This window comes from Brachionichthys hirsutus, chromosome 4, assembly GCF_040956055.1.
Source record: "Brachionichthys hirsutus isolate HB-005 chromosome 4, CSIRO-AGI_Bhir_v1, whole genome shotgun sequence".
NCBI lineage: Eukaryota > Metazoa > Chordata > Actinopteri > Lophiiformes > Brachionichthyidae > Brachionichthys > Brachionichthys hirsutus.
In genome coordinates, this window is record NC_090900.1 from 7370798 (window position 1) to 7398430 (window position 27633).

At 42.6% G+C, this 27633-nt stretch overlaps 1 protein-coding gene across 1 annotated transcript; it reads right to left on the minus strand.

Annotated features, from left to right (window-relative positions):
* Positions 1–1482: 1482 nt before the first annotated feature.
* scamp1 (secretory carrier membrane protein 1) lies at positions 1483–5560 on the minus strand. Its single transcript, XM_068761072.1, has 9 exons — positions 5504–5560; positions 4640–4720; positions 4371–4481; positions 3760–3871; positions 2906–3034; positions 2660–2819; positions 2296–2397; positions 2102–2219; positions 1483–1638 (listed from the first exon to the last, which is right to left on the minus strand). The coding sequence occupies exons 1-9, from the start codon at positions 5558–5560 to the stop codon at positions 1483–1485; spliced, it is 1026 nt and encodes a 341-aa protein (XP_068617173.1).
* Between the last annotated feature and the right edge of the window lie 22073 nt (positions 5561–27633).

Here is a 27633-nt window from a genome sequence, read left to right on the forward strand (position 1 = left end):
AGCGACAGCAGTCTATACAACTTAGTGTTGAGCAATACTGTCACGTAGAACTCAATGAATCTAAGAGGTATCGCTGATTGTGCATCAAATCCAACTCTCTTCTACCTTAATGTTAATTCTGGCTCTGACTTGAGTGCCATCAATAATCCAGTTCTGGCAGGGAGAATCGCTGAACGGACTTCTGTGTTGGTAAAAACACAAAAGGACTGCTCGCTTATGTTTTGACCATATACATAAATAGTATTAGTGTTTACTATTTTATATATATACACCCAGGTTGATTTCAGGAAACAGTTCTCCCTAGCAAAGGTACGTCCTCTTCAACAGATAACAGGACAGCAGGAAGCGACGACCCTCAGCCTCATAGCAGCGCGAGTTTCCAACAAAGTGAGGGGAAAAAAAAAAAAAACGTACAGGAAAATGTGAATTTGTCACATTCTTTTCTCCTTTTAATGCACAAGGCCGTGAAACACCTTGCAGGTTTGTGGCGTCGTGTGCGGATTGCGAACAGATCCAAACTTCATCAGTCCAAACAGTCAAGAGGCATGCAAAACCTTTACCGTCACGTCTCACTGAATCCACGGGGAGAATCAGACCTTCCATCAAAGCCAGCTGCCAGAGAAAAGGCTCGCAGCGGACAGAACGATTTCACTGGATTGTGCTAAACATGCATGTTGTTATCATGCTGCCAGATCTTTGCAGGTCAAGTGGATATTTACCCAGCCCACTGTGTGATCAGTGCAGTGCACAAGGTCTGAACGATTGTTCCACTAACATCCCACTGGAGCGATAGGCCGGTCCTAAAACTAGAACATGCGGCCAAAAGTCTACGTCTATCTGGTATCCAGCACGGTTTATGTCACGATTCTGAATAGAAGAACAAGAGCAAAGGAGGATGTGGCTTTCAAGTCTCAATAACCGAGGAAGAAAAAGTCAGAGCCGTAACTTTGTTAACGTGAAGAACACGTTTGGGCCAGCCATTTTAAAAACACACTCACTTTATGATCAAGAAAGCAAAACTATGTGCAAAACACTACAATCAAATCATAACTTGTCTCCAATTCTGTGCCGACCAGGCAGCCCTGACTGACCTCGGATCACCTGATGGTGACAGATGAACGGGGGAAATCGAGATCAAAGTGAGCTGGGACCCCGCCCACAGCACACAGTGAGCGACTTGATGTTTCAGGGGATGTGAGCAAACATCAGTCATCTTACTGAAAAGCAGGCAGGAAGGACGTGGGGAGCTTTTACTGAAACTTTAGGTGACGTGAAAGTGGACAACTCTGGTCGTTTAATCTATTCTCTCAGTAGTTTCAGGTCTCTGACTCTTTGCTCTTTTTACAGGACAATCTTAGACCAACAATGCTCTTAAATAGAATCGATCTGAGAGCCTGTTGGGCCAGGGTTGTGCACCTCCTGCTTTCAAGAGAGTGCGCGTATGCTTGTATGTACGCGCATGTTTGTGTGTTCAGTCTACGGCTACGGTTTAAAGGCCCCGCGGGCGGTGTTGGTTGCAGCACTCGCTGCAGCGTTGGCAGCCGCAGTCTGAACGGTTTTATTCGACATGACTCCGGTCGCAAACTCCTGCTGAGCCTTCTCAAAACTAGCCCCGGTGGTGCGATACAGTGCGTGAACCTGGAAAGAGCAGAGAAGAACGTTAAATGAGTCAAGTGATTTAAATCCAACACTCTTCAAGCCTGCTTGTTGATCAGATTTCTATGCTCGGCTCTGATGTGGCTAATATAATGGTTCATAATTACATGCGACTTCGATCGACCTCTAAAGTAAGCACATCCTTCCCCCCCAGAAAGGAAGCTGAGGGTGTCGCTACATTCTGATACGAGCAGCCAATCAGAAATATATTCGAGTCATGACTTTTAACCGACTCTCTGAGTAGAATTACACGACTGCATTTATGCAAACACAGTCCAAAAGTCCTTATTTTGAAGTGAGAAGTATTGAATGATAGTTTGAAACCTTCATGGCCATTGACTAAAATGCAGTATTTGATGAGTTGGAAGTAAAAAGCGATTAAAATTAACATCAGTATCCTGTTTATAGCCGTATTTTATTTCCACCTTCTTTAGGACTGAGTTACCTTTTTAAACATAATGAGGGATCCCACAGACAGCGCAGTGAACAGAGCAGCAATCAGTAGCATGATGATTCCCACTGGGATACTGGTGTTCAGACCAGTTAAAGCTGCGATCCAACCACTGGCAAAACAACACAAAAACAGTGCTTCTTCTTGAAACATTACAGGAAAGTAAAAGCAAAAAGAAAAATGCTCACCATGTTCCCCAACCTGTGATGCCAATAGTTTGTAGGACATGAACTCCAAACTGACAGATATAGACGAAGAAAAAGACAAAGAAGCGGAATGAACTGTCGCTCCTGTAGCAGAGACAGAGACAAGGTAGTGAGTGAGTAGCAGTAAATATCTTCGCAATTAATTACTCGCTAAACTTTGCCTTCGTCGGCGTTGCTATCTGGAATTCTCTTCCCATGCAGGAAACCAAATGTAAAGTCATAAAGTAGAGCATCATAAATCAAGACCTTCCCTAACCCAGAAGAAAACGTCTTTAAAGTCATGCACCTCTTTTTAGTGGTTTCATACTTTTGGTTCTTTCTACTGCTGCTCCGTTTATCTCCTCACCTGAAAGCCCCATAAAGCGGTCTGTACCAGCAGACGAAAGAGCAGGGGGTAAACAGGAGGAACCACAGCATGGCCAGGCCAAAATCTACACCATGAGACGAATCCACAATGAACCAGGCCAGGCAGCCGAACATGTTCACAAAGAGCGTCCCGGCATGGACTGGTAGGAGAACAAACGAAGAATGGAGACAGTTAGCATCACGAGGGTAACATGGAGTCAACAGGCCTGTTGCCAGATCCACTCACACATCCAAAGGTTGTACATGATCTTGACAGTCTTTTGGAACTCCACTGGAATATCCACTGCAATATCGTGGTAGAAACATGGCCCGATGGGGAACTTCTCTGGAAGGGGAGGCCAGTTGTTCTTGCGCCCTGTGTGAACAAAGCCAACGGTGGTTGAATGAACAGCCAAGTGTGGCATCAGCGTTTTCATTCTGTGCTTGAATACTGTATCGGAAATTAGTTTCGTGTGTGCAAAACAAAATGAGAACATGCAGTATAACACCTATAAACAACAACAACAACAACACCTTGTGTTCAGGCTTTTTAGTAGTGGGTGTATGTGACCTGAGAAGTGTTTCTGAATACCCCTTCATTCATCTGACGGCTCAAATTCAAATGAGAAAACCCCACTCTGTATTTCTTTTAAAAAAACTGACGTGAGCATAACTTATTCAATCAGACCTCTTCCGTGTTTCTTTGTGCTTTTTGATCATCCGTATGGGTGGATGATTTATGTGTACATCAAAGCCGATCATCATTTACCTCTGAGTTGCAGGTATGTCAAATAGACTTTGTTACACGGTGTGATGTAAAGGCCTGGGGAATCGGAGGCTGCTCTGCGCCCTCAAAAACATGTGCATGTGCACAAATGCATGTGCAAAGGTTTAACTAATACGTAAAACACAAATATGAGGTCAATGCTTTGATCTTTATCAGTCGTTCGCCTCTTTTAAGCTGCTCTGGAGCATGCGTCTTGAAGCTTTCAGGTCAACCCTAATCGACATTATCATGAATCCGGCCGTGACCTTGAACGAGACTTCAGACTCCGAGGTTAATGAGTGACTGAACAAAGTGATTATGGGATAGAGACTGACCTCCCGCCGCTCCGTGAGTCTGTAACTCTCTCTCCCGGCGGTCGAGCTCTGCTGCTTTTTTCTCCAACTCCTCCTGCCTTCGTAACAACTCAGCCTGAGCACGTGCTTGATCCTAACACGGGCACAGGAATGCACACTGAAGTTCAATCCTAAACCTCTCTCAGGAGCTATAATATCTGGGGAGGCAAGTAAAACGAGTATTTCTCAACTCAAGAAAGCTGAAGGAGTCATAGTTGGGGGGGGGGGGGGGGTTGTGGCTGGAGAAGTAAATGGCTATTGTTGTTTAATCACATGTTGTCTTCAGTCACGTTACATTAGCTCTAAAATTGTACTACATAAGGAAAGCTACAAGTGGGGAAAGGCCATTTAAAGAGTTCACACAGTTCAATGAGCGACATGAAGAGTTGTATAAATAAATATCAGATGAAAGGCCGAACCTTATCATGCCACTGTCACTGGATCATAAATCAGAGGATATAGTACAAAGAAACGTGAAAGCAAAGCAAAAGCAGATCATTCTTATAAAGTTACAGTGTTGAAAAAAGTATTGAGAGTCTGTACCTTCAGTCCAGCTCGAGGAACTTGATAAACTTAAGCCACATTTGTACTACCTGAGTCTGTTGCTGCGAGTACGCCGGCGGTTCTTCCGTAGGCTTCATGATGGCAGGTTGTGTGTTTTGGGATGGAGCAGGTGCAGATTTGGGGGCATTTCCAGGGGCAGGCTGTAATCCAGCATTGACATTAATATTTGTGTGGTCGTAAGATCTATCTATTCTATAAATCTAAAACTGGCTCAGAGTCAGGATATGCCAGTTAAATCGTCTGCACTAATGAGAAGCATTCATGCAGGCCGATGAAGAGTGATGGTCGTTCTGCTGACCGTTCTGGCGTCTGTGAAGGGGTTATACTCCTCCAGGCCACCAGGAGGCGCTGACTGGGTCACCTGCGTCACAGAGGGATCCTACACAGGATCACAGCGGAGTCAGGTACCAAAGCACCACAGGGGCGCATACCGCCACAACCCGCTACTATTGCTGTTAACTACAGCCGACGACGTGAACCTTTAGTGGGCGAGGGGGACTCGCTAATGCGGGGACCACCAGCCATAAAAACAGCTCCCAGGGGTCACGTCACCTTCCGACCGTGACCCTGTCAAACGGCGTGGCCCGACGGAATTGTTCTTATGCGTCTTTCCACAAGATTAAAATACATTTTCGTACCAATAACATACAAAGGATTGAGTTAACATTGTCTCGTCGTTGAACTTGTGTTTCTAGGCTAGCATATTGGAAATTCGCAATGACAATACAACTCCAGTATATGAAAAATAAATATTCTACATCTGACACCGAGCGAATTTGAAATATGAATACTTCTTATTGAGCTGTTCATCATTATTATTATTATTATTTTCAAGTAATCGGTTAGATGTAAACAAAGCTAGCAGGCGACAGCATATGTTTACTGACGGTGGGAACGACTAGCCGGCTATCATCAAGGGTCTTTGTTCCAAGTTTGCTTAATAATTGTCATATAGTGTAATTACAAGCTTTAAAACCTACTCAGCAGCAGTGTGCTTTTTCACTTCTCAGCATTATACAGCGCTATATTGCGCTAGTGAGTGCGACCCAGTCATAAACTAAGAAAAACCGTCCTGCTAGCATTAGCTGTCATATGATGCTAAACTACGCCTGGCCTCATTGGGACTAGAAGGCTACATTAGCTTCCAAGCTAATGTAGCTACCTGAAATGGGTTGCTGAAGTCCGGGTCTGCAAAAGGGTTGCTGTCGAAGTCGGACATCGCAAAGCCTCTCTAATAACTTTTCCCGGTGTAGAAGGGATCTCTGGTTCTTCCGAGGAGGCCCAGTCCTCTGATGTGACTGCCTTTCTCTGCCGCCCGCAGTGTTCCCTGCCTCCTTCCGATGGAGACCCCCTCGCTAAGCGAGCTAGCCAGTACCACAAAAAAAATGGCAGCAGAGGAAGAGGATGGATGATGAGCAGCATCCTGCAACGTCATCGTTTCAGCCCCGCGCGCAACATGACGTCACTCAGGTGCAAATCGTCAGTGGCCATTGGAATAAGTAATAGTGTGCTTTAACAAATATTAGCCAGAATATATATTAATTAATCAAACATGACCTCAGTTTGCACAGACAAAGCGCTGATTCTAGATATATGTAATTTGTATTTTCATTTGTCAAAGCATATTTTATATTCCAATTTACATTTTCATTTGTGCGATTCAAAACACCTTTGCAATTCCAGCATGTGGTGTTTTGTCGTTATAGCTACAGATAACATCTACCATTCATTAAGTTTAAAGTATCTGTAATTTTAGTAAGGTTTTAAATTTATTTCAGATGCATTGTCCCTTTTAAATATCTACAGTTGGTATTTTACAACTATATGGAAACGCAGTTTCATCAAGAAACCTGGCTGCTAATGTGGAAATATGCAAATGTGTTTTTTTAATTGGTTGTACATGACGAGAGAACTGTACTGCAATCCTTTATCCTGAAAAGGCAAATAGCCTGGTGACTAGCTGGGAACAAAGGACCACGACTTGCAATAAACTAGGAAAGCACTCAGAGAGTGCAGACCTCTGCCGAGCGGCTCATTCCCCACATAGTTAGAGTTATACATCCACATGGTAATCTGGATCATCACCAAAATCTTATATATTGTTCAAGTGAATCGGAGTTCATGTGTATTTTTAACCAATTTTTGAATCCGTAAATTTGGTTTTCATTCTGGATCTAATCCAGATTAAATGCTGAGGTAGAGATCCCCGCCCTACATGACTGTGTCAAATTCCATAAACATCAGTCCATAATCAACGAGATATTGAGGAACACATTTTGAAGCTCCATTGACTTCAATGTTACCTAAAATTTCAAAGTGATCCAGAATCCAGGATCTCTTCTGGATCATCACCAAAATGTAATCATCTGTTCCTGGTAAGATTTGCAATATTTTGCTGAAAATTTTAATTTCTCTAAAATAGGTTTTCTGGAAAAACAAATTGTGCTAATTAGACAGTGCAGTGACAAACATTTCATATTTCATCAATGATGCCTATTGAAGTTGCATTTGAGAAAGGCCAGGTGCTGTTGATTTAAAAGTTAGGAACGGGTAAAGCTAAATTCTGTGTACCAATATCTCATTATGACTAGCTTGAACATGCTTTTATTTGGGTTTTCTTTGCTACTTTGTGCATAACTGGAGCTCTCAACTTTTGCAGGATTCACAGACTTCCAATGGTACAATATGCTGGGCCAACATCCAGTGGGAAGCAAAACATTTCAGAGCAGCCATGATGATGCCTGACATACCCATAGCGATCATTTGAAAAAAAGATTTCTGCAAATGCCATGACTGACATGTCAAAAGCTTTAAACATTTTTTTTACCAAACATATTCAAATCCAAGTGACTGATATCACAAAGAGCAATTTTTAGTAGTCTGTGTGGCGTGATCAATATCTAGATCCTGACTAAGAATCTACATACGACTTGTAAAAATGATTATGTTAATATTGGTGAACTTAACTCTGGATAGGCCAATTAATTAATATTAATGATAAGTGGTAAAATGGCTTTCCATAAATACCTGGTCTTTTTTCTTTACTAGATTTTCTTTATGAGATCATGATTTCATAGTTGAGACTCGAACATTGATAAGTGTAGTTAAATCACAGAAATAAGCCTCTTACTCATTCACCCATCAGTCTCTTTTAAGAATATAGAGAAGGCTTTTGGTTCTTCATTTATGCTAATTACCCACTTTTGGGGCATTGTCTATGTACCTGCCTTATAAAGACAGGATCCATATTTTGGAAATGTTTATATCGGCAAATTTCCTGAAGCCTTCTGACACTAAACCTGAGGGACTTAATTCGAAAAAAACATCACCGATCATTTATCCTTTAATACATTTGAAGACAATAGATATTCTCAATTACCTCTTTACCCCAAGTTCAATTTCTGCTTTCATTGCTCAAAGTTATTTGTGGGCATTTTAGATTTTTATTGCATGGCAGGAATGTGTTATTTACATTTTTTTTTTATTTCATTGTATATAACAAAAGAGCTGTTTCTCCCACAAAATTATACTGTTCAGATTCTAAACAATTGCAGCAAAAAGCACAGTCCATTTACCGGGCTGTGATGTTAAATTAGGCAAATCAAAGAATAATCTGAAATAATTTTCCCAGGTCTGATTTTTAGATTGTCCTCGCGTTCATCTCTACACATTTACTGCGTTCACAGAACCCAATGTTTGATTTCCTGAAGGTCAAACACCATAGCAATCTCCTTAACTTCATGGTTATGATGATTATGTTAATGACTAGAATGATGATGAGGATAATGATGTATGGAAGTGTCTGCTAGCTGTCTTGGTCTATTATGGCTATGAGAACGAGCAGGAGAGACGAGCCCGCATACTGCCTCCTACATGATACCTAAAAGTGACCCATTTCCCTGCAGCAATCCTAGACACGTTACTGCTATCCATTTTATTTTACATTGTTTCGATTATTATTTAAATTTCACTGCACCCAAAAGAAATATCACATCTTCAGAGGGCTGCTCTATTGTCTGCTTTTCCAAATGGACCGTGCATGGGGCTCTTTTAGTTCCCAAACATGACCACTTGGGGGCACTACAATCCAAAAGGTACCCTCAAACCATTTTGCAGAATCCTTTCTCATTTGCCGTCAATTTATTTTCATTCAAACAAAGGGTGACCATGTGAAGAACATCACATCAGTTGACAGCCTGTAAATGTGATTTAAACATTTAAGCACCATTTACCCAGATTAAGTTTCAATTGAAGAACAAATGCTATTAGGTGGAAATCTTACAGTGTGCGGTGAGTGATGGAGGTTAAGATATTCCTTTTTATTGTTTAAATCCTAATTTTTAAACAAAGGAACTGTATTATTCAGGTTTTATAGTAGCTAAACAGCTAATATAAAATATATTGTATTAATGTGCTTTTGTTAATAAGGAGCTAAACACCTTCACACCACTCTAACGTGCTCCCTCTCCCGTACCGTATGTAATGCAACGATAAAATGTTTTACATTGATGGGCGGTAGATAAACACAAACTGTGGATTCATTACAATTCAGACCCTGTCCACCAATGTAAACACCCCCCCCCCCCCCCCCCCCCACACACACACACACAATGAGTATTGGTTCCTTCTCTAATCTTGTATTAATGGACCCAATCACAGACTCTATGAATAATCAATGGCCAGTGGTCTGCAACCGCACTGCTTAGACCTTGAGTGATGCTGAATTTTGCTAATAAAACAAACGCATACACACACCTTGAGGCCCTAACAAGCACTAATGCACTGTGGGTTGAGAATACGTCACATGGTTTGTTTGCTGCACAATGCAAAAGATAAACAGTCCGTGCCAGGTGGTGTGATGTGTGTGTATGTATTTACTGTATGTGTGTGTGTGTGTGTGTGTTCGGAGATGTGACAGTATTTGTATGAAAGCAGGGACCTGCCTGTCCTTGTCCACTCTCTCCTGCTGCGTCCCATAGATGGCACAGTGTGGAAGCCACCTCTTTGGCTAACAGATGCTGCATTAGTTTCTTAACCAGCTGGTCATGGTGACTTAGAAATGTTCATGAGGTTGTGAACCAGAGTGGAGAGGTGTGATTGTTCACTCCCCACTGTTGACGGTAGATAAACAGAAAAGAGACCGGAGAGTTAACCACAGAAAGAGAGACAGGCGGATGGACGGACAGACAGATGGAGAGGGAGAGCTAAGCAATTTACCAACCAGCATGGCAACCAAGTGTTAAAAGCCACAGATGCAATTATCATCATATTGCCCTGAATAAGAACCATGAGCGTAATTAGATCTCATTAAGGTCTATGAGTGTTATTTTAGGGCTCTGAAAAGGCTGGATAAGCAGGATGTGATATTATGGGTTATTAATGCTGGAACATCTGCTGTCATTCTGACAATATTGTGAATGAAAGTTTAGGGTTGAACTGGTATTATGACCTTAATTAAAGTACCATACAATAAATCCTGTGTACCCTATATACAAAGATACACAATATATATATACATATATATATGAGAGCAGTCAGAGCACATTACACACCACAGAGGGAAACAGCCCTCTGTCACCGGAAAAGGCGATTGATTCTCCATTTCCATATTAATGAGCAGATTTGTTAAGAGCCTGCAGGAGAAGGAGAAAATAACTGGGTCTTCATAGGGCACGACATTTATAAATAAAGCTGATGCAGAGAAAAATGGAAATTAAACCTTTTAGTTTAATAAATTTGAGGCGTCCGCAGCAAAGCGAGCAATTTGCATTTCCATTTGTGGCCAAATAATGAGAGTGCGGGTCTATGATGAGCCCACTGGCGCTGCTTTTGGGTCTCAAACAGTCAGACAATCTCTCCAGTGTGCAGCCCTCCACGTCAATGACATTAGCTCAGGCCAGTTAACTCTGCTACTTGACTCTCAGAGGTTACTCGGTGAGCTAGAGATTCCTATTGTCACTTCGAATGAGCAATAGGATAACGCACAAACCAAAACGCATTCACGTCTTCTATATTTCCCACCGTGGGTGTGTCTATATGTTTTCTCCTGAATATGCGATGCAGTCTGTACATGCAGGCGTCACGCCGACCTTATGTTGCTGTGAAACAACCTTGTCAGAAAGAGTTTCTCTCTCCCGCTCTGCCTCGCTCATAAACACTTTGCACTTAGACACACACAACTCACACACACTTGCACACACAAAGCATCACTGATTGAATTTATTGGGGAATGGATGTTGACTAGACCACTCCAAGTTGGCTAGATTGTTGTTGTTCCCAGATTGACAGACAGACCCAGAGCGGCTGATTGAAAGTGCCTTTTAGCTTGCTCTCACTGTATATTTGATTTGGCAAAATGGAAGGGGAGTCCAGTCTTTTCCCAGGATGCAAACACAAGCCCCTGTGTTTATGTGGGGGTGTGGGTGTTTGTGTGTGCCATGCGTTTAGCAAATGCTGCATAAAATGTACCCCTCTCAGGCATTAATTGAATAATGCAAGCACTCTTGGCTAACCACCATGCGGGACACTTTCTCAGTGGCCTGTGCTACACCCTCTGCTAAAGAGTCGAGGAGATTTATCTGTGTTGTTCCAACCAATGGGTGCCATTTGTTCCAAATGTTTGACATAAACATGCAAAGAGCAGAGGCGTGCACTCATAAAATAAGCTTCCAGACTGTTGTTTTACAGCCCAAAGGGACCTTCGGGGGCCTCTCAGCCTATCAAATCTTGTCGAGCTCTTGCTGAGCCAATGGCGTGTTCAAGTTCTCTTTCAACCGTTGATGTGATGAAAGGAACAATTGCCACCATAAAAAAAAAAAAGAGTAGAGCAGCAGAAGAGGAGCATGGAGGAGAGAGACAGCCGTGCTTTGGAAGATGGAGGGAGAGTACAGTTGGAAGAGAGATGTGTAGCGTTCTGCTAAATATGCACACTTATTTTCCATGCCTTTAATGGGACACATCTCATTGGGTGCCTTATGTCTGCTTCTAAGCTATAAAATACATTCAGCTTTACACCTGCAGGAAATTCTCCATAGCAAAGACCATCAGCTTGTGCGATCTTTGCTGATTCGGCTCTTCGCTTTCCAAAGCTGTCAGGACAGGAAGTAATAATGCAACTTAAAAGGAATAAAACCCATCAGCATGGATGTTATGCTCAGAGAAGTGAAAAGGCAATGAGGCTAATTGGGATATGGCTTCATTTAAATGCTCCATTCAGATGTTGTCTATATTGTGCGCATGGACTAAACTGTGTGTTGCACACATTGCTGTTCGATTTGCTGATGTAGAACTTCTCTAATTTTCCACAGGGTAATATTTGCCTTACCAAGGGGCCATCTGTTTTTATTATGTGGGCCAAGATGTTTGTCTTAGGATATCAATAATCATAAACAAAGCCATGACTCTCTCACCTCTCCCATTGCCCCCCACCCCCCCTCTCAGCATGCAGATAGTCAACATCTTTCATTGTGGGTGAGGAGCACACATTATCAAGCCTAGTTTCAGTCAAACTATGCAAGCACACAAAACACATCATCTCTCTCTCTCTCTCTCACACACACACATAAATTCACACACACTGTGCCGTAACTCATGCCTTGTCTATGTGCTCATCCTATTACAGACAGTAATTACCGTCAGCCATCCTGTGTGTCCATAACAAGCCAGCATAATACCCTAATCAGGCCTGGATTAATCTAACCCTCTCTCTAATCACTCTAAAAGTGATTTATATTGTTTTTCCTGTTCGGAACAAATGAAATCTGTTGCCCAAATTAATACTGGCTTTTCATCACTGGAAGTTAAAACGCAAGTAACCATCACAGCGTTGTCATTTAGATTGGAAGGGAAAATGTATAATCTCCCATTAACTTGACAAACTAATGATAGTGGTGTTTTCAGACCACGCTAAAAGGGTCTTCAGAGGAATTAGCAGGATTTCATTTTAATTGTATTGCTACTATTTCATATTTCACCTTACATTGATCTCACAATCACAATCAGATGTTTAATGCTGGTCAATCGCTTTCACATTTATTTCGTTCTATCAGCAAGATATCAAGGACTTCTTCAGCTGTATTAAAGTGCAAAGAGTTTATTAGCTATTTTTACATGCAGTATGTCGGCACAGCATCATTTTTGCTCAGTAATTGACATTAAATAATGTTTTTAAATCCATCCACAAGTTACTCTGACGAAAAACACTCTATCATTCTGTAAAAGCCATTTGTCAAATAGGAGCCAATATCTCGCAATGTCTTGGTCTCGAGCTTTCATTTAACGTAGCATGCCTCCTATTTTTCGCCGTGCCTCCCACTTCGTTTCATTTCCATTGTTAAACAAATCAATTCCAACCCTGACTCACTTCCCATTGTGTTTCATTACGAGGAACGAAGGCCGGACACGAATCATAACAGAACCTTGAAATTTCCTGCTCACTACTCAGTTTGTGCTCAGAATACAAACCGTCTCACAAGATTCACATTTAACAAATGCAAATTGTGAACCAATCCGGTCGAACTATCTGTGCTGCTGGTTCCATATTCATTTCCTTCATCCCACTGTTCAGACATTCCAAAAACAGTCCAGGGGTTAACCTGAAAGGCAAAGGAAATGGATGTCTGACAGCATCCATGGTCTCGCTCTCTCTTCTCCTCCTTTATCTCTTTCTCTTCCATGCTCTCTCTCACCTTTGCTCCAGTCCCCCCCCCACTTCTCCCCTCAGCCCCCGCTCCACTGTTCTCTTCATGCTGTGTAATTCTCATCTTACACACTCTGTTGCTCTGGACTATGAATAATGCATGTTGCGTGAGAAATCCTCAATCTCATGCTTGGCTCCCAGCGAGCATTACGAAGCTTGCATCTCTATTACGAAGATGAATAGGAGGGCGAGCCGGAATATTGCATAGGATTCGCTCCAGCTTCATTGTTTGTTTTCACCATTAAAGCACCATTCTGGGATTTCTCTTAATATTTAAGAATTATGTAAGGAGGGGTTCATATATGAAAAAAATAAAGCGTCAAAACTTTTTATAATACACCGTATCGCCGTATCGTCACCATTGTTCAAATCCCCCCCCCCTGGTGTCACAATACAATCAAATGTGAACAACAATACCAAAATCTTAAATTCCAGAATAGAAAATTGTATTTTATAAGTAGAAAACTACTTTAAATTCAATCAAATGATGCTATAAAAGAGCAGCAACATTTCTTTTCTTTTCTTTTCTTTTTTTGCCATGTGGTGCCTTTCTGTTCTGGGGCTTTTTTCATTCGTACCCTGACTGTGATTTGATTTTATGGAAATGAAAAGATTGCAACTGCAGGCACAATTCATTTATGAATACAGGATTCTGGTTTGGAGCGAGCCCGCATTAATCTCTGAGTGAGTCGCGTCATTTGGAAATTGGTTTGGCAGCTGAAACCCCAACAAATGCACATAGCAAAGCCGAATCAAGCGGCTTCTCCCAGCGACACGCAGTTAGAAAAGGCCAGATGAAACTCCATCATGTTCAATCTGCAGTCTCGTCGCACCGGGAACAAACTATTATTTTAACTTTTCAACAAGAATGTGTAACTTAGTGGCTGAACTACATCACCAGTAATGCTAACTTTAAGGCTTAAGCAATAGTTTTACAAACATGTTTTTGCAATATTTCCCAGTTTTTTGAACTGATAATGAGAACGCATCAGGAAATCTTTACAACAAGGCAAAGATCTTGGTTTCTTGTGACAGCGTTGCTTCTTTTGAGCGAGGGTTCTATATGCATTAGAGCCGTGAGTGTTACTGTAACGTAGGCGAGAGCCATGCTGCGATAGAAAGCCATGTTTTATGAGGTGTGTACATGTAATAAAAGCACTGAAGAGTTAAAAGTGCTTTCCTACTATGCTCAGAGCCATGTGTCAGCACTAGACCACTAAATCCACACAACCCCCCTGAACTGTTCCCCATTGTGCGACAGTCTATCATTCCTGTTTCAGGTGGCTGGTCCACCGCGGCTGACGAGGTCGAGTCCTTGAGGAGATCATGTGTCTGAAGGGGCAATCAGCACTGCTATGTTGTGTATGTAACCGGTTCTCTTCTTTTTACGCTCTGGAACACGTTGTTTTTATTTTCATTTAACTGATATGCACACATAAAAACCTCAGACAAGGAGGTGATGCTTTTACTCTCATTGACTCATAACGATGAGTCTTTCGACAATCAGTTGGATTCTGTTTGTGACCCGGAAGGATTCGTCACCATTGTGGAGTAAGGGAAAAATAATTCCTGCTTCCAACTAAATGGACACAGCCAATGCCCCAAAAATCACACGAAGAGATCTCCATGACGTTCATAAGAGAAGAGCTTGTCTAGAACGTTCAGCTCCGTGAGATGACAAAGGGCAAAGACGAAGAATTAACTGGACTTGTTTAAGACTGACTTCGTTTTTGCTCTCTATGAGTGAACAGACGATAATGATGCTAACTTCCAGCTGATACCAGATTGTAGCCGAAGCTATGATGATAAATTGGATGTCAAATTTGACAGAACTTCGAGAAACACAAAAGTAGATCCTGAAGAATCCCACTATTAGTTAAATATTGTTTATTCTTGATTTAAATGTGCCCAGAGGGGAGTCAAACTATTATGGGACCATTTCCTTTCAGTACAATCACATAATAGGAAAACTTTGGGTTCTTTGGCAGAGGTCTGTGCGCTCTGAGTGCTCTCTAGTTAGTATTATGAAGCTGGGATCGAGGGTATTATGGGTAAAATCCTCCCCATTATTCCAATGCGCTGGAATCTTACAGAAATATGCCTCCCATTTCACTCGACATGGTTTTCTCTCTGTCTTTTTCATGCCCATTTTGGCTGACGCCTAAATGAATCACACTAACGGCCTGGGCTCTGTGCTGCAGAGCTGATCTGAAATTAGCATCTAAGGAATGGAGATACAGGGCAAATGGATGAGAATAGGAACCTCATATTCACTCTTGGGTACGACGTGCTCACACACACACACACACACACACACACGCTTGCATATACTGCACATGGGGGCTGACAGGCAGGCTATTATCCCCAAGCCTGGGGTGGCGTAATTGGCTACCGCTTTTTTTTCTTTTTTTTAACAAATGTGGCTTCATCTGACTCACATATCGGCTCCCATCCCATCAACCATGTAGGGGTCACAGTGTCCGTGTGTGTGTGTGTGTGTGGCGTATGTGCATGTATATATGTAGGAGTCACTGGTCGTGCCTCGTCTCTTACTAAAGTCAGTGCTTTAGTAAGGATGCTGTGCGTGTCGGTGGTCTTCTCCTCTTTAGCAGTGCCAAAGTATTTAGCCATTAAACAGCAAATAGCATCATTCCAACGCTGACTGGCTGATGATGAAATATTGGCTTAGCTCAGGCCATCATTAGTCAGTCTGGTCTTCCTTTGGAGGTCAGGTACATCTTACTTCTCACATTCACAATCAAAGCTTGTTATTAAATGAAGATTATATTCTTAATTTATAAAAACAGCAAAATTTGAGATCAGACAGCTTAAAGTATCAGGAATCATTAGATGAAGTGTGGGAAGATGGCCAATATAATGTTGACAAATGTATGTAACTAATCTAAAGCAGTCAATTTCAACAATAGTATTAATTAACTGTATTAATTACCTTCGCTAAGGAGGTTATGTTTTTGACGCGGTCCGTCTGTGTGTTCAACAGAATTGTCGAAAACCTGCTGGATGGATTTTGATGACAAAAAAATATGAAGATGGGTCTTGGTCCAACTTATCCCATAAATCTTTGAGAGCGATCTGGATGCCTTTCTGGGTACAAAATTATCTGGATTTTCCCATTTACTTATAATGGAAGCTTTTTCAAAATCATATCTTGTAAAATATGATGATCCAGATTAATGCACTACGTCTCATTTGTGTAGCGGCACCATAGGTTTGCAGTTTTCTTTTATGATTTGCTTAAGTCATTGCATAATTGGAGAAGGTAACTACTTTCCTATCATACACTTGCACCCTTTTAAACTCTAACCAATCAATTAACCCTCATTACCAGTGTTAGAATATAGATGAGCACTCTCGTCCCCTCTTGCTCTGAATGTTCTCCTTTCTATCTCATTCTTAGCCTCCATCTAGCGTTCGGTGATGGGGGGACTTCTTGGGTCAGTGATTCTGTCCTGTGTCGCCCTGAAAGTTCCTCCTGCATTCAGATTATTATGACCTTAGAGCAGCCCTATCAGCTGACCGCTAAAGCGTTTGAAAAGCCAACCTATCATGCAGCCATCTGCTCCCCACAGATATTGCCTCATATCTGTCAGCTTGTTTGTGTTGCTGTGTCTGTCTCATAGGAGCAGAGGGAACGCCGTGAATAAAAACGAAGCCCATGCTGAGCACATGTTCCTCTGCAATGCTTCAATTCCAAATGACAAAGTGGTGAAAGGGAACTGAGCACTGGTGTGAGATGAGCTTTATCCTCAGGTGTTGTTTAAAGCTGGCCTCGTCTATCCTGTGTAAATAACATGCCTTAGCTCCACTTTGCACACAAGGGCAAAGTGCTCTCAGCCAGGATTGGAGGGAAGGAGTGTGTGTGTGTGTGTGTGTGTGTGTGTGTGTGTGTGTGTGTGTGTAATTGTGTGGACTTTACTCACTGAGATAACTGTGCATTCCATGAATGCAATCATTTCCATTGAGCATTTACTGAAGAGAATAAAGGCAGAATTTAAACCTTGATTTCATTTCGTGACGCATTTCTTCTTATAGGATTGTCCTCGTCTTTTTGCGAGTCCATCCTGTGGACTGCGTTCAGATGAACGTCGAGTCGTATTGTGTGTGACCGCCATCTCTCTGGCTGTTTGCTGTCTCAGATAACATTTTGACATTCCAGTCTCCTTTCTCAGACACCGTGATACCTCAGGCCGAGGGTGAGTGGGGGGCCCAATGATAAGGCTTCAGTCACAATTAGCAGACAGGAGCAGGGAGGCGAGAGGGGGAAATTGAACTGTCAGAGAGAGAGAAGAGAGGAGGAGTGGAGGAGAGGAGATGGTGAAGTGAGGGTGGGGGTGGGGGGGTGACCCCATCCTGTAAAATGGAGCCCGTCATAATTTGTTCATTTGGTGCCCATCAGGCTCTACCTTCTCTCTCTCTCTAACACCACTCTGCTGACCTTCCTCCCTCTCTTTCACCCTCCAGCATTCCCGCCTCTCTCTTCCTCCGTTTTTGCTTCCCTGCTTCCCTTTGCTCATCACAGTGCTCCATCCCTACCCCTCTGTTCTTTGATTGTGTTCAATCTACTTCCACACTCAGACTGTAACTATTAGCAAGCAAAATTATTGTTATTAAATACATCAAGTAATTTAAGGAAATGTGCTCAGAATCTCGGAGAAGGAACGGACCTAAAAGACCGAGGCCTCGTCCCTGCCCTGCCTCTCTGGAGGATGTGATGAATGGTAATGCTAATATTAAATAAGCAGAGAGGCTTTTAGCTGCTCCGTATTTAAATGCCAAATGCTGATGGACCCTAATGAGATAATACTGCTGAGTGCAATTAGCCTGCTAGACACAGAGAGGACTATTCACATCAACACCAGTTGATCACACACACACACACACACACACAGATGATGCACTCAAACACTTTTATAGTCGTGTACATACTGTATGTATATGAGCGGAGAAACATCTGCCACAGAGAGGAAAATAAAGATGGCTTCGAATGTGTGGCTTGATTTTTTCAAGCACTCTTTTAATGCGAAGGACAAACTCTTGTAGCCGATTGTTTCTGCAGGGACATTGTGTCTGTTTAGGCCCACATTCTTCAGCTGACCATCACAGTGATGTTAACCACAATACATCGGCCTGTTTCTAGTGGGTGCAGCTACGGCATAAAGGTTTACGCTGGTTTTTAACCCCACAGGGCCAATTGGTTATCCTCATCTGTACATAGCAATGTTTAACAGGGGATCATGGACCATCTCGTCAAAAACAGTGTGACCTACTTTGATTGGGAATAAAAGATGTTCTCATAATTGTGGTTTCTTTATATTCTTTATTTTTAAATGTTAGGTAAATTTGCATTTTGGCAAATTTCAATTCATATTGTCCACAGTTACCGAGAGGCTGTAGCCTGTCAGCCTCAGCACAAATTGAGTTTTTGCAGTCATGAAGCCTCGAACAAAAAGTTCATTTCTGAATTTATCTTTATCTATTTGTTTGATTATCTATACAACAATATTGCATGTTTTAAGTGGTGGGAGGGCGCCAGAGAGAACCCAGAAGGAACCCACGAAGACAAGGGGAGAACATGAATGATGTGAACCCAGGACCTTCTTACTGTGAAGCAGCAGCGTTACCAACAGAGCCACCCTGATGCACGTCAAGCTCCAAGATCCTGAACCCTAAATTTCTCTCAGTGCCTTTTCATTGGTGTGTGTGTGTGTGTGTGTGTGTGTGTGTGTGCAACGGTGGGATGGAAGCCCTCCTAATGAGCCATGGGTGTGTGAATGTATGAATGCTGGTTGCAAAGCGCTTTGAGTAGTCATTCGAACTGGAAGGACAGCATACAAGTACAGTGCATTTCTGTTGTGCTGTGAAACGTATTCCAGTCAGGCACGTCTGGAACGGGCAGTGTTCCCTGATGTAGTGCGGCTTCACCTGATAGAGTGGTCACTGCTGATGAGACAATATAGACTTTCATCGTTTTAAATCTTTCTCACCTCCCTTTACTTGTATGTGTGAATTGTCGTCTGCAAAAAGCGCGTTGGGTGTGTATATGTGTGTGTGTGTGTGTGTGTGTGTGACAGAGAGGATACAGGTGCTGTTAGGAAGCTCTGAAGGTGACTGCTGGCCTCATCCATCAAACAGGCCTTCCTCAGGCTGATCCCTAATGGAGCCCCTCAATCAGAGTCGCTCACTGTCAGTCACAGTGCAACAAAATGAGAAATCAGGCAACTGGTTGCGCAGCCAAGGTTGGGAGTCATATAAAGGGGACAAAGTGATAAAGACCAGCTCGTGTCCAGCCTGTTGATTAGAATCGAGTGATCCCAGCCTTCCAGCCAGTCATGACAGAATCAACCTGCACAAAGCTGCTTCTTCAACAAATGCAATTTAACTGCACACTTGCTAAACCTGAACACCGATAGCTTTAGCATAAGATCAGGTTTTGACTATGGACACTGGTTGCTACAGGCATTGCTTTTCTAACTGGCGGAACGGACTGAGGCCAAAGGTTTGGATTCATTCTGTATAATACAGTATATAGTAGAAAGCCACAGTGAGAAGGTAAATAGCTAAATCTCTGTCTGCACCTTAAAAAGCAGTCCCAGTCTAATGTAGTGATCAAATGTTAACACGCCTGTCTTTACTATAAGCCATTAAAACCTATTGGGGGGACTGACATAAACAGCATTTGCTTTATTATTCTGTTTCCTTGGCTCCCTCTCATGTTTAAAGCCACCTTTGTCTTTTCTTTAACAGTGATTTGGTTTCGGTACAGTGTATTTTTAGTTTTAATGTCTGTTGTAAACACAAAGACCAGCGGTGGAACAGACAGTGATGCCCTAAATGAGATTTCTTGAAGAGCGGTTTTCCCTACACCAAACTCTCTCAACAGATCCAGCTTTACTTTTGCAATGAAATTGTAAAAGAGTGTTAATTCAGGTGTTGCATGTAGATGGAACTATAACTTTTGGGGAAGAGGGACCCTTTAGAGCAAAGACTCCAAACTTATTTTGGGAAGGAAATTCCCTCCAGTTTGACGCCCCCAATCCCCAATTTCTCTGAGAGAGAACAATCACAATGATTGTTTGTTTGTCAGAAAACATAAATATGGGTGATTTTGATAAACAACCAGTGTTTTTGTTTTGTCACAAGTAATTGACCATGTTTATACATCATCCATTCCCATTCCAATCATCGTTCGTCCTTATTTCAGGTAGATATTCATCTGATGATGTTTGCTGTATCGATTTAGGCTCCTGCACACAGTCATACATGCCGCTGTCCGGTGGTGAGCTTACTAATTACCATGCATCGGTGTCTTGCTGGGAACCATGTTTGAAATTCATCTGAGAATTCATCTATAGTAGTCCAGGAGTTTGCACATTTCTTATATTATTCATGAACCATCATGTTGCAGAAGTGTGAGAGCAGCTTTAGAGACAAACTCACAGTGAGAGATTGTCAGGTTTGTGACACTGTAAAAGAGAGAAAATCAGAACCAAGCCCCAAAGATTCAACCCAATAACCATTTACGGTAAGAAACGAGACTAGTATTCTTTCTTTCAGCAAGGGAGAATGGAGCTGCTCTCTGGCCGCGCCATCGACTCTCCCAGCAAGGGAGAGTGGCTGCTGCTAGCCTCGTCCTCGATTCTCAGAGAAACAGCTCCCCTCCAGCTGGTTTTATTAGCAGATAAGATGTGTACGTGCGTAAATCACCCAGACATGAAGACTCCAACCTTGAGCAGATAGCTCTTCCAGACAACACAGAGTGTTCACTTCTTCAGTCTAGTCAGCATATTAACAGATCTACGATTGTCACATACTTTATGAATATCTTGAGTAAGATTATGAAGGATAAATGGCCTTAAAAGAACCATGACATAACCACTGCTACTCATTGGTGAATTAATGATAAACACATTTGCAGATTTATCTAACAGAGATATTTGGTGCTCACATTTGGTCTTAAATTTCTAAAGGTTTCCTAAATGTCATATAAAATATATGCAGTGTAAGATCGGGGGTCTGTCTGATACAGGATTTTATCAATTCTACACCTGCAATGTCAAAGACTAAATTTATGAAGAGGCCAGCTGTCTGTACTCTGAAGTCTCAGCGCTTGCTTTGTCTCCCTCCACGTTCCCTCTTCTTCTCTCTGAAGCTAATGAAGGTTCCTTGGTTACAGTCCATGATTATCATACAGATAGGATCATATCCCATTGATTTAATGCAGATGATCACCTTTCTGTGTACAAAGCCCTGATGGCGGTAGTAATTTACAAAAGAAAATCAATTACCCTTCTCATCTGCTTGAGTAATTGTTTATTATTTTCTTATTAGAAAAACTGTGTTGATCAATGTTATGGAAAGATTGCCCATGAATACTATCAACAAAAATAGATTTGCCTTCGACATTAGTACTAGTTTTATTTTAATGATCTGTACAATGTCAGACCAATGCCACAGGCTGAGATTTAAGCACCAATGGTATGTGATGGATTTCGGTGTGTGTGTGTGTGTGTGTGTGTGTTCAGCATGGCATATAAGAATTGCACGTGTCGATTTAGCACAATCACACTTTCCTTGGCTCTATGAATAAGTCTCAACATTACTTTCTTAAAAACTAGAAACCATTAGCTCTAAGTTCAGCGCTGGGAACTCAACGCAGGCTTGGCTGCAAAATGAAAGAATAATATTGAAGGTTAAAAAGTCCGGGATTCTGCAACAACACTGTTGTTGTTTTACAAACGTGCTGCTGATGTGAATAGTCAGTGGTTCCCCTGGCCGCTGTCCACAGCCTCTTTGCCTGTATCAGAGTCGATTGATCTCGACACAAACTAATCACTATTACTCACTGTAGTAATTGGCCCGGCCCAGATCACAGAGTAGCGACCGATCGACTGGTCCTGGGATCGATTCTCTGATCAGAAGAGGTTGGAGTCGAAAGTCGGGATGCAGAGGAAGGAGGAGGGATGTTTTGTAATGTGGTGGATCAATCTCGCTTAGCAACAGTTTCTGGGTGTGTTCGGGTTTACCTATCACCTATCATATTCACTATGCTGCCCATTTTAACTTTCCTCCTCAGCTATCTTTCCAGGCACCTCGTTCACCCGCGTTCGTCCTCCTGCCACATATCGGGATTGAGAAGGGATTCGTGTTCCTCACAAATCGTATCCACTCTGTTATGAAGTTCTCGGCAGGTTTCAGCGACAACGTTTGAGCGAGATGCTAACTTTATATCTTTGAGTATATGCTAGACTTTTCAACGAATATCCAGAATCAGAAAGGAACCCCCCCCCCTGCTGAGGTTGAATATTCCAGTGCAACAATGCTGACTCACCCAAAACTTAATAGCTGTTGTTTTTTAAATCTCCAATGTCCTGAAACTGCAGCTACGCCTCTGTCTGTGTTTTTTTATGACTCTTCACAGCTACTCAACGAGGGCTCAAGGCATTTTAGTTTAATGCTGATTAGTCAATTAAGAGATTAGTCAAATAAAAAAGAAGAGAAAAGTGACCTTCAACGACCTTCACTTCCAGCCATGCTGCTTCTGCGTTGCCTCTCGTAGGTTTGTCCTTATGGATTCCATCAGTCATCCTTTTCTGAGGTTTGTTATTGAGGATATATCTATTGTTCACATTGTAAGTCACTTCAATGAAGATCTGTGTTTGTGTTGTATGGATACAATTGACTTATATTTAATTTAATTTTCAAAATCATAGTAAATCATATATTATGCTAGAATCTCCAACGTATGTAGTTCTTAAAATGAGAGTGGTTTTATTTCCTGTATGAATTCTAGATTTGGATTTTGAGCTTCTGGTTGGGACAACTATTTTACGATGAACTCCATTATAATACACATTACTTACTGCCTTATTTCAGTATACAACTTCTATAATATAGAAGTAATTTCACCTGTGTGAAAACCTGCATTCCAATGAACTCATTTGGGCAATACTATCGTGACCCAGTGGTAGCACACTCTTATTATTTACAATCTGTGCAACACCCATTTCATCCACGCCAGTGGTCATCCTGCTTTTAGGATGTGTCTGACACAAGACTGAGTGCAGGTCCAGCACACTGGTCCTCCTCTCAATATTCTCATCTCGCCATCTCACCTGACGATGCTCCCATCTCGTTTTCTCCTCTCCTCCATCTCCCCATGCTGCCCTCTCATCTCCCCCATTGCTTTTGCTCTTTCTTCCCCTTCTCTCTCTTTCTCTGCAGTTGTTGATTGGGTGTCTGAGTGCTTGTGGCAGCTGTGTGTTGTGTGTAATAGAGCAGAGAGGCTAGTCTGAATACAGCGATGGGAGAATTTGTTTATGTGAGCGATGCATAGATGGAGGCAGGTCTCCAGACGCTGCAGGCTCTCTCTCGCTGTCATCCCACATTCAGGCGCTGACAGGAGATCTGAGATGGCCAAATATGCCAGGCGCTCGTCCTAAATCCCCAAGCTGCACCCTACAATTCAACTGAAGTGTGTTTGTATTTATTCAAATTTGACAGGGTGATTCTGTGTGTGTGTGTGTGTCTCCAGGATAGCATGCTTGATCAGATTCCCCTGCCACAGGCTCGGTCCAGGGTCCATTACCACTGAGCGATGGAGGGAACAAAGTCTACCAGCTATTCTCTTATCACATCCCAGTGACCTCTTTCTCTTTCTGCGGTATGTTAAGTCTGTTCAGCGGGCCGAGAATTCAGCTTTCATCGCAGCTCTGAGGTCTGTGTCCAGCTCAAACAGCTCATTTAGTGTTTTCATTCCCCTCGCCTCTCTGAGCTGCTTGTTGGATTTATGCTTGACTCTTTGGGGCAGTTTGTCCACATTATCCTTGTCACTTCAACGTCGCACCATCGGTTTCTTTGCTTTATCCCTGTATCACTGCGCTGGGCAGCAACGTGTTACGTAAATCAAGCCTTTCCACTGAATAACCCTTGCTATTTGGTGGGTACAGAGATTCTTCTCTCAGCACGCAGTCCTGCTTGGTGCAGTACTGAGCATGGCACTCTTTCCCCTAAATGAAAACAAAGATATTTGAATAGCATTTTGTGGGCTGTGGCCTTTTAGCTTCCTTCTCCGGTTATATTTAGTCCTCCTTAATGGTCTGGCATGTTCCTTAATCCTTTCCCTTTGCCTTCCTCTATTCTTCCCACTCAGCTGCAGAGATGTTGCATTTGCTTACCCTTCCTCCTTGCCTAAGTGTTCGCCTGCATGTAAATTAATCTTGATTCACTTTACCCTGCCCTGCTGAGTGCTACAAATTACCCGATAGCAACGACACAGCGCAAGTGAAAAAAAGCCAAATTGCTGCACTTGATAGGCTGTTGCTCCCGTCGTGCTTTATGCCATTACATTAGGACTCCATAATGAATGCTCTCTTGTGAAAAGTAGTGTGTTGTGGTTTTTAATTCATCCTGAATAGGCGATGTTTGTGCATATCTCTCAATGTGTCTGTGTTTCTAGAAGGAGCTTTAATGAAGGAGGCCTTGCTGAGTAACCAACAGGCATGTATTCACTTGCAGCCCCCCCCAGTCCATCCACATCCACCCTCGAACGTCAGCATCCCTCACTCCATTTGCAGGAGCTTGACAAAATTAGCTGCCTTTGTGCCTTAGTCACTCTAATTGGCTTGAGTTAGAAAAACAGGCTTTTGACACAAACACAGGCAACACATTCACTCACTGGAGCACTTGTCTCTATGGATGGAAATGTGAAAGAGGTTTAGGTTTTAATTCACTGGAACAGAATTAGCTCTGGCCCACGTGTTTCGTTTCCTTCACTGACGGCTCCTCACAAATGTCCACACTGCCTTTAATTGCATTTAAAGCACAGTGTTATATTTTTTCTCCCTGACAGATGTTCACTTTTGCTTCCCTGCAAGGCTGAGAGCCACCCCTTCAAAAAGTCTGTGGTTTTCCTTTCATTTTTACCAACTTTTTTTTATTTTTGGCATGTCTGATACATTAGTCAAATATTCCACTGCATATGAAATAACCTTGACTATTGGCGAAGGAAGGACACTGACTGTGGGTATGTTCTGGAGCGTGTGTGTGTGTGTGTGTGTGTTTGTGGTTAAATCAATGACAGTGAATGGGAGGAACCCCTCTACAAACCCTCATCTTTCATCTTGAATAACCGATATCATAAACAGACACGACTCATCAATCTCACCTGTGTTCCCGATACAAAGATGGGGGGCAGGACTATTTCCCTCTCTTTCTACAGACCTGATGACATTTGCTAGATTGCCCTATGCGTTTGTACAGGGTGTGTAGACACACACACACACACAGAAAGCAATGTGCTCGTAAGGGTATGTGTGTTTCTGAGAGCTGAGGCGTAATGTTTGTGCTCTGCAACATTTGTGCAAACTGCTGTCTGTTTGTATTCCAGTAATATTGTAAATCAATTTGGTTTAAGTGGATTGTTTGGTTTTCCTCAATAGTCTTTGCTTTTGCCCCCCCCCCCCCCCCCTTATTTGTTGGCAACTGTGCAGCTCCATAACCATCCACAGAGTGGCAGTGCAGCAGTTTGCAGCTGATGTGGACTGGAAGAGAAAATGAAATAAAAGTGTGGATAAATCAGGAAAACCAGCGCACATGAAGAAGAGGTAAAGATTGAATTATGTTTAATGATGTCATTTGGAGAGGAGTGTGCAATATTATAACAAATGATAAAAGTGGCTTTTAATGAGTAGTCATAAAGATTCACCAGAAAATCTTATTCAATAGGCCTTCAAATGGCCTCGCAAGGGTCCTCGGGGCTGAAAAGTACAAAGTGACTTTGGGACAATTATTGCATGCCTGTTTATTATCGCTCACCAAATCCACGCTAAACTGCCTGTGTGTGTGTCCGTGTGTCCGTGTGTGTGTGTGTGTGTGTGGCCCAAGGTCATGGTAAACATTGTACATCACTATCCTAAGGCAACAGTAATAATTCTTTGAGAAATAATAGATGAAGTACATAAATCTATTTGCCCGAACAAGCCAGATAAAGACATTTACCCCTCTGAGACCATGTGCCTGTGTGTGTGTGTGAGAGAGAGAGACACACATAGAGAGAGAAATAGAGAGGAAGTGGGTATTTGTGTGTATGGTGTTTTAGTCTTTTGCTAAAAGTGAAAGCAGAGAAAAAAAAAAACAGATTAGAGTCTGAAATCAAAGGCTCAACACGTCTCCCTCCTCTTTGAATGTTTCAGCTTTAATTACACTGAACTCATCTGAGACCTTACGTGCTCATTTTTCACCGGCACTAAGAGGGAAAATATGATTATGATTAAAAGGCTCTTTGTTTCTGAAACATTTCAAGATGAAACTGTGCTAAATGAAGTATTTTCCAGCCAACTGTTCCTTTCTTATAGCTTGAACTGAAACTAAACAAAGTTCCCAGCAACTACAAACAGAGTGCAACAATAATTAGACGGTGACAATTAAATATCATTAAGTTGTAATTAATCTGCACACAATTCATTAAATAGTAATTCCATATGAGAATCGGGGGGAGAAGAATTCCATCAATACGCTGCTTTAATTAGCTTGTGATTGACAGCATGCTGAAATGGAGCGTCTTTCTTTCGGATGACACGGCCTGTTTGTGTGTGTTTTTGCCAGTGCAGATCATCTTAAGTGTGTAAAGATTGACTTCCCTCTGTCTGTTGGTGGTAATTACATTTGCCCATGTGGGGTTACTGGTATGGCCTGGTTGGGGGAAGGCAGGTGGGGGGGGGCATGATATGCACTAATTGTTGTACATGGGGGCCAGGTTTTGGTTCCCGTGTAGGACCCCTACACGGGTGTGTGTGTGTGTGTGTGTGTGTGTGTGTGTGTGTGTGTGCGTGCATGCGTGCGTGCGCGTGTGTGTGTTCAAGAGGTGAGAAGCTGAATGGAGCCATATGACTACGGGTCACACCCAGAGTGCTGTTGCTAGGATACAGCATCTGAAGCATCATGGAGGGTGGTGCCAGGGTGCTCCATCTTCGAGCCCCCCATCACCCTGGACCTGCTCCCTCCCCTCCGTCACCCCTCTACCACTTCCCCATGGGGTTTGGCTGAATGGGCCAGGCTGACAGGGGCTGAATGGTTTTGGCTGACAGGGGGGTGGTGTCCTATTTGTCCCTAAATGCTTCTCTATAGACCCCTGATAATAGACTGGCTGCCTGTTCCCTTTCACCACCCACCACCAAAAGCCTCCGCCACCTTCACCCACTCTGTCTCTGTCTCCTTGTCTCATTGTCCCCCCCGCCCCCCCTTATCCCCGCTGTCTCGCTTTCCTCCTTATCATGTCTCCTTCTCTTCCCATCTCTTTCTCTGTCTCTCTTTTTCTTTTCTCCTTAAGCTGCTGCGCCTCTTTCTGGAGCTTTCGGTTCGGCCTTCTGATGTGGAAGCGTTCTTTGCTGCTTGTTATACTGTCCATGTGCTGCATTCGAGTGTTGGTGGTGTGCATGTAAAGGCAGAATGCCCCTGCTTATTGCTCACCTCTCCAGCTCCTCAGTATTGTCCAGCAGCTCTGGCCCTGTCGGTGTTAATAGGAGCTGCTTTTCATGCTGGTCTTTCATGCTTTGTGTGGACACTTAGCTGAAGAT

Bases quoted from the DNA above. Each gene is read 5' to 3' on its own strand.
- scamp1 (XM_068761072.1), bottom strand. From the start codon at position 5,560: ATGTCCGACTTCGACAGCAACCCTTTTGCAGACCCGGACTTCAGCAAC. The intron at 2,820-2,905 runs GTGAGTGGATCT...TTCTCCTACCAG, and splicing joins CATGTACAACCTTTGGATGT to TCCATGCCGGGACGCTCTTT. The intron at 2,220-2,295 runs GTGAGCATTTTT...TTGTTTTGCCAG, and splicing joins ATCACAGGTTGGGGAACATG to TGGTTGGATCGCAGCTTTAA.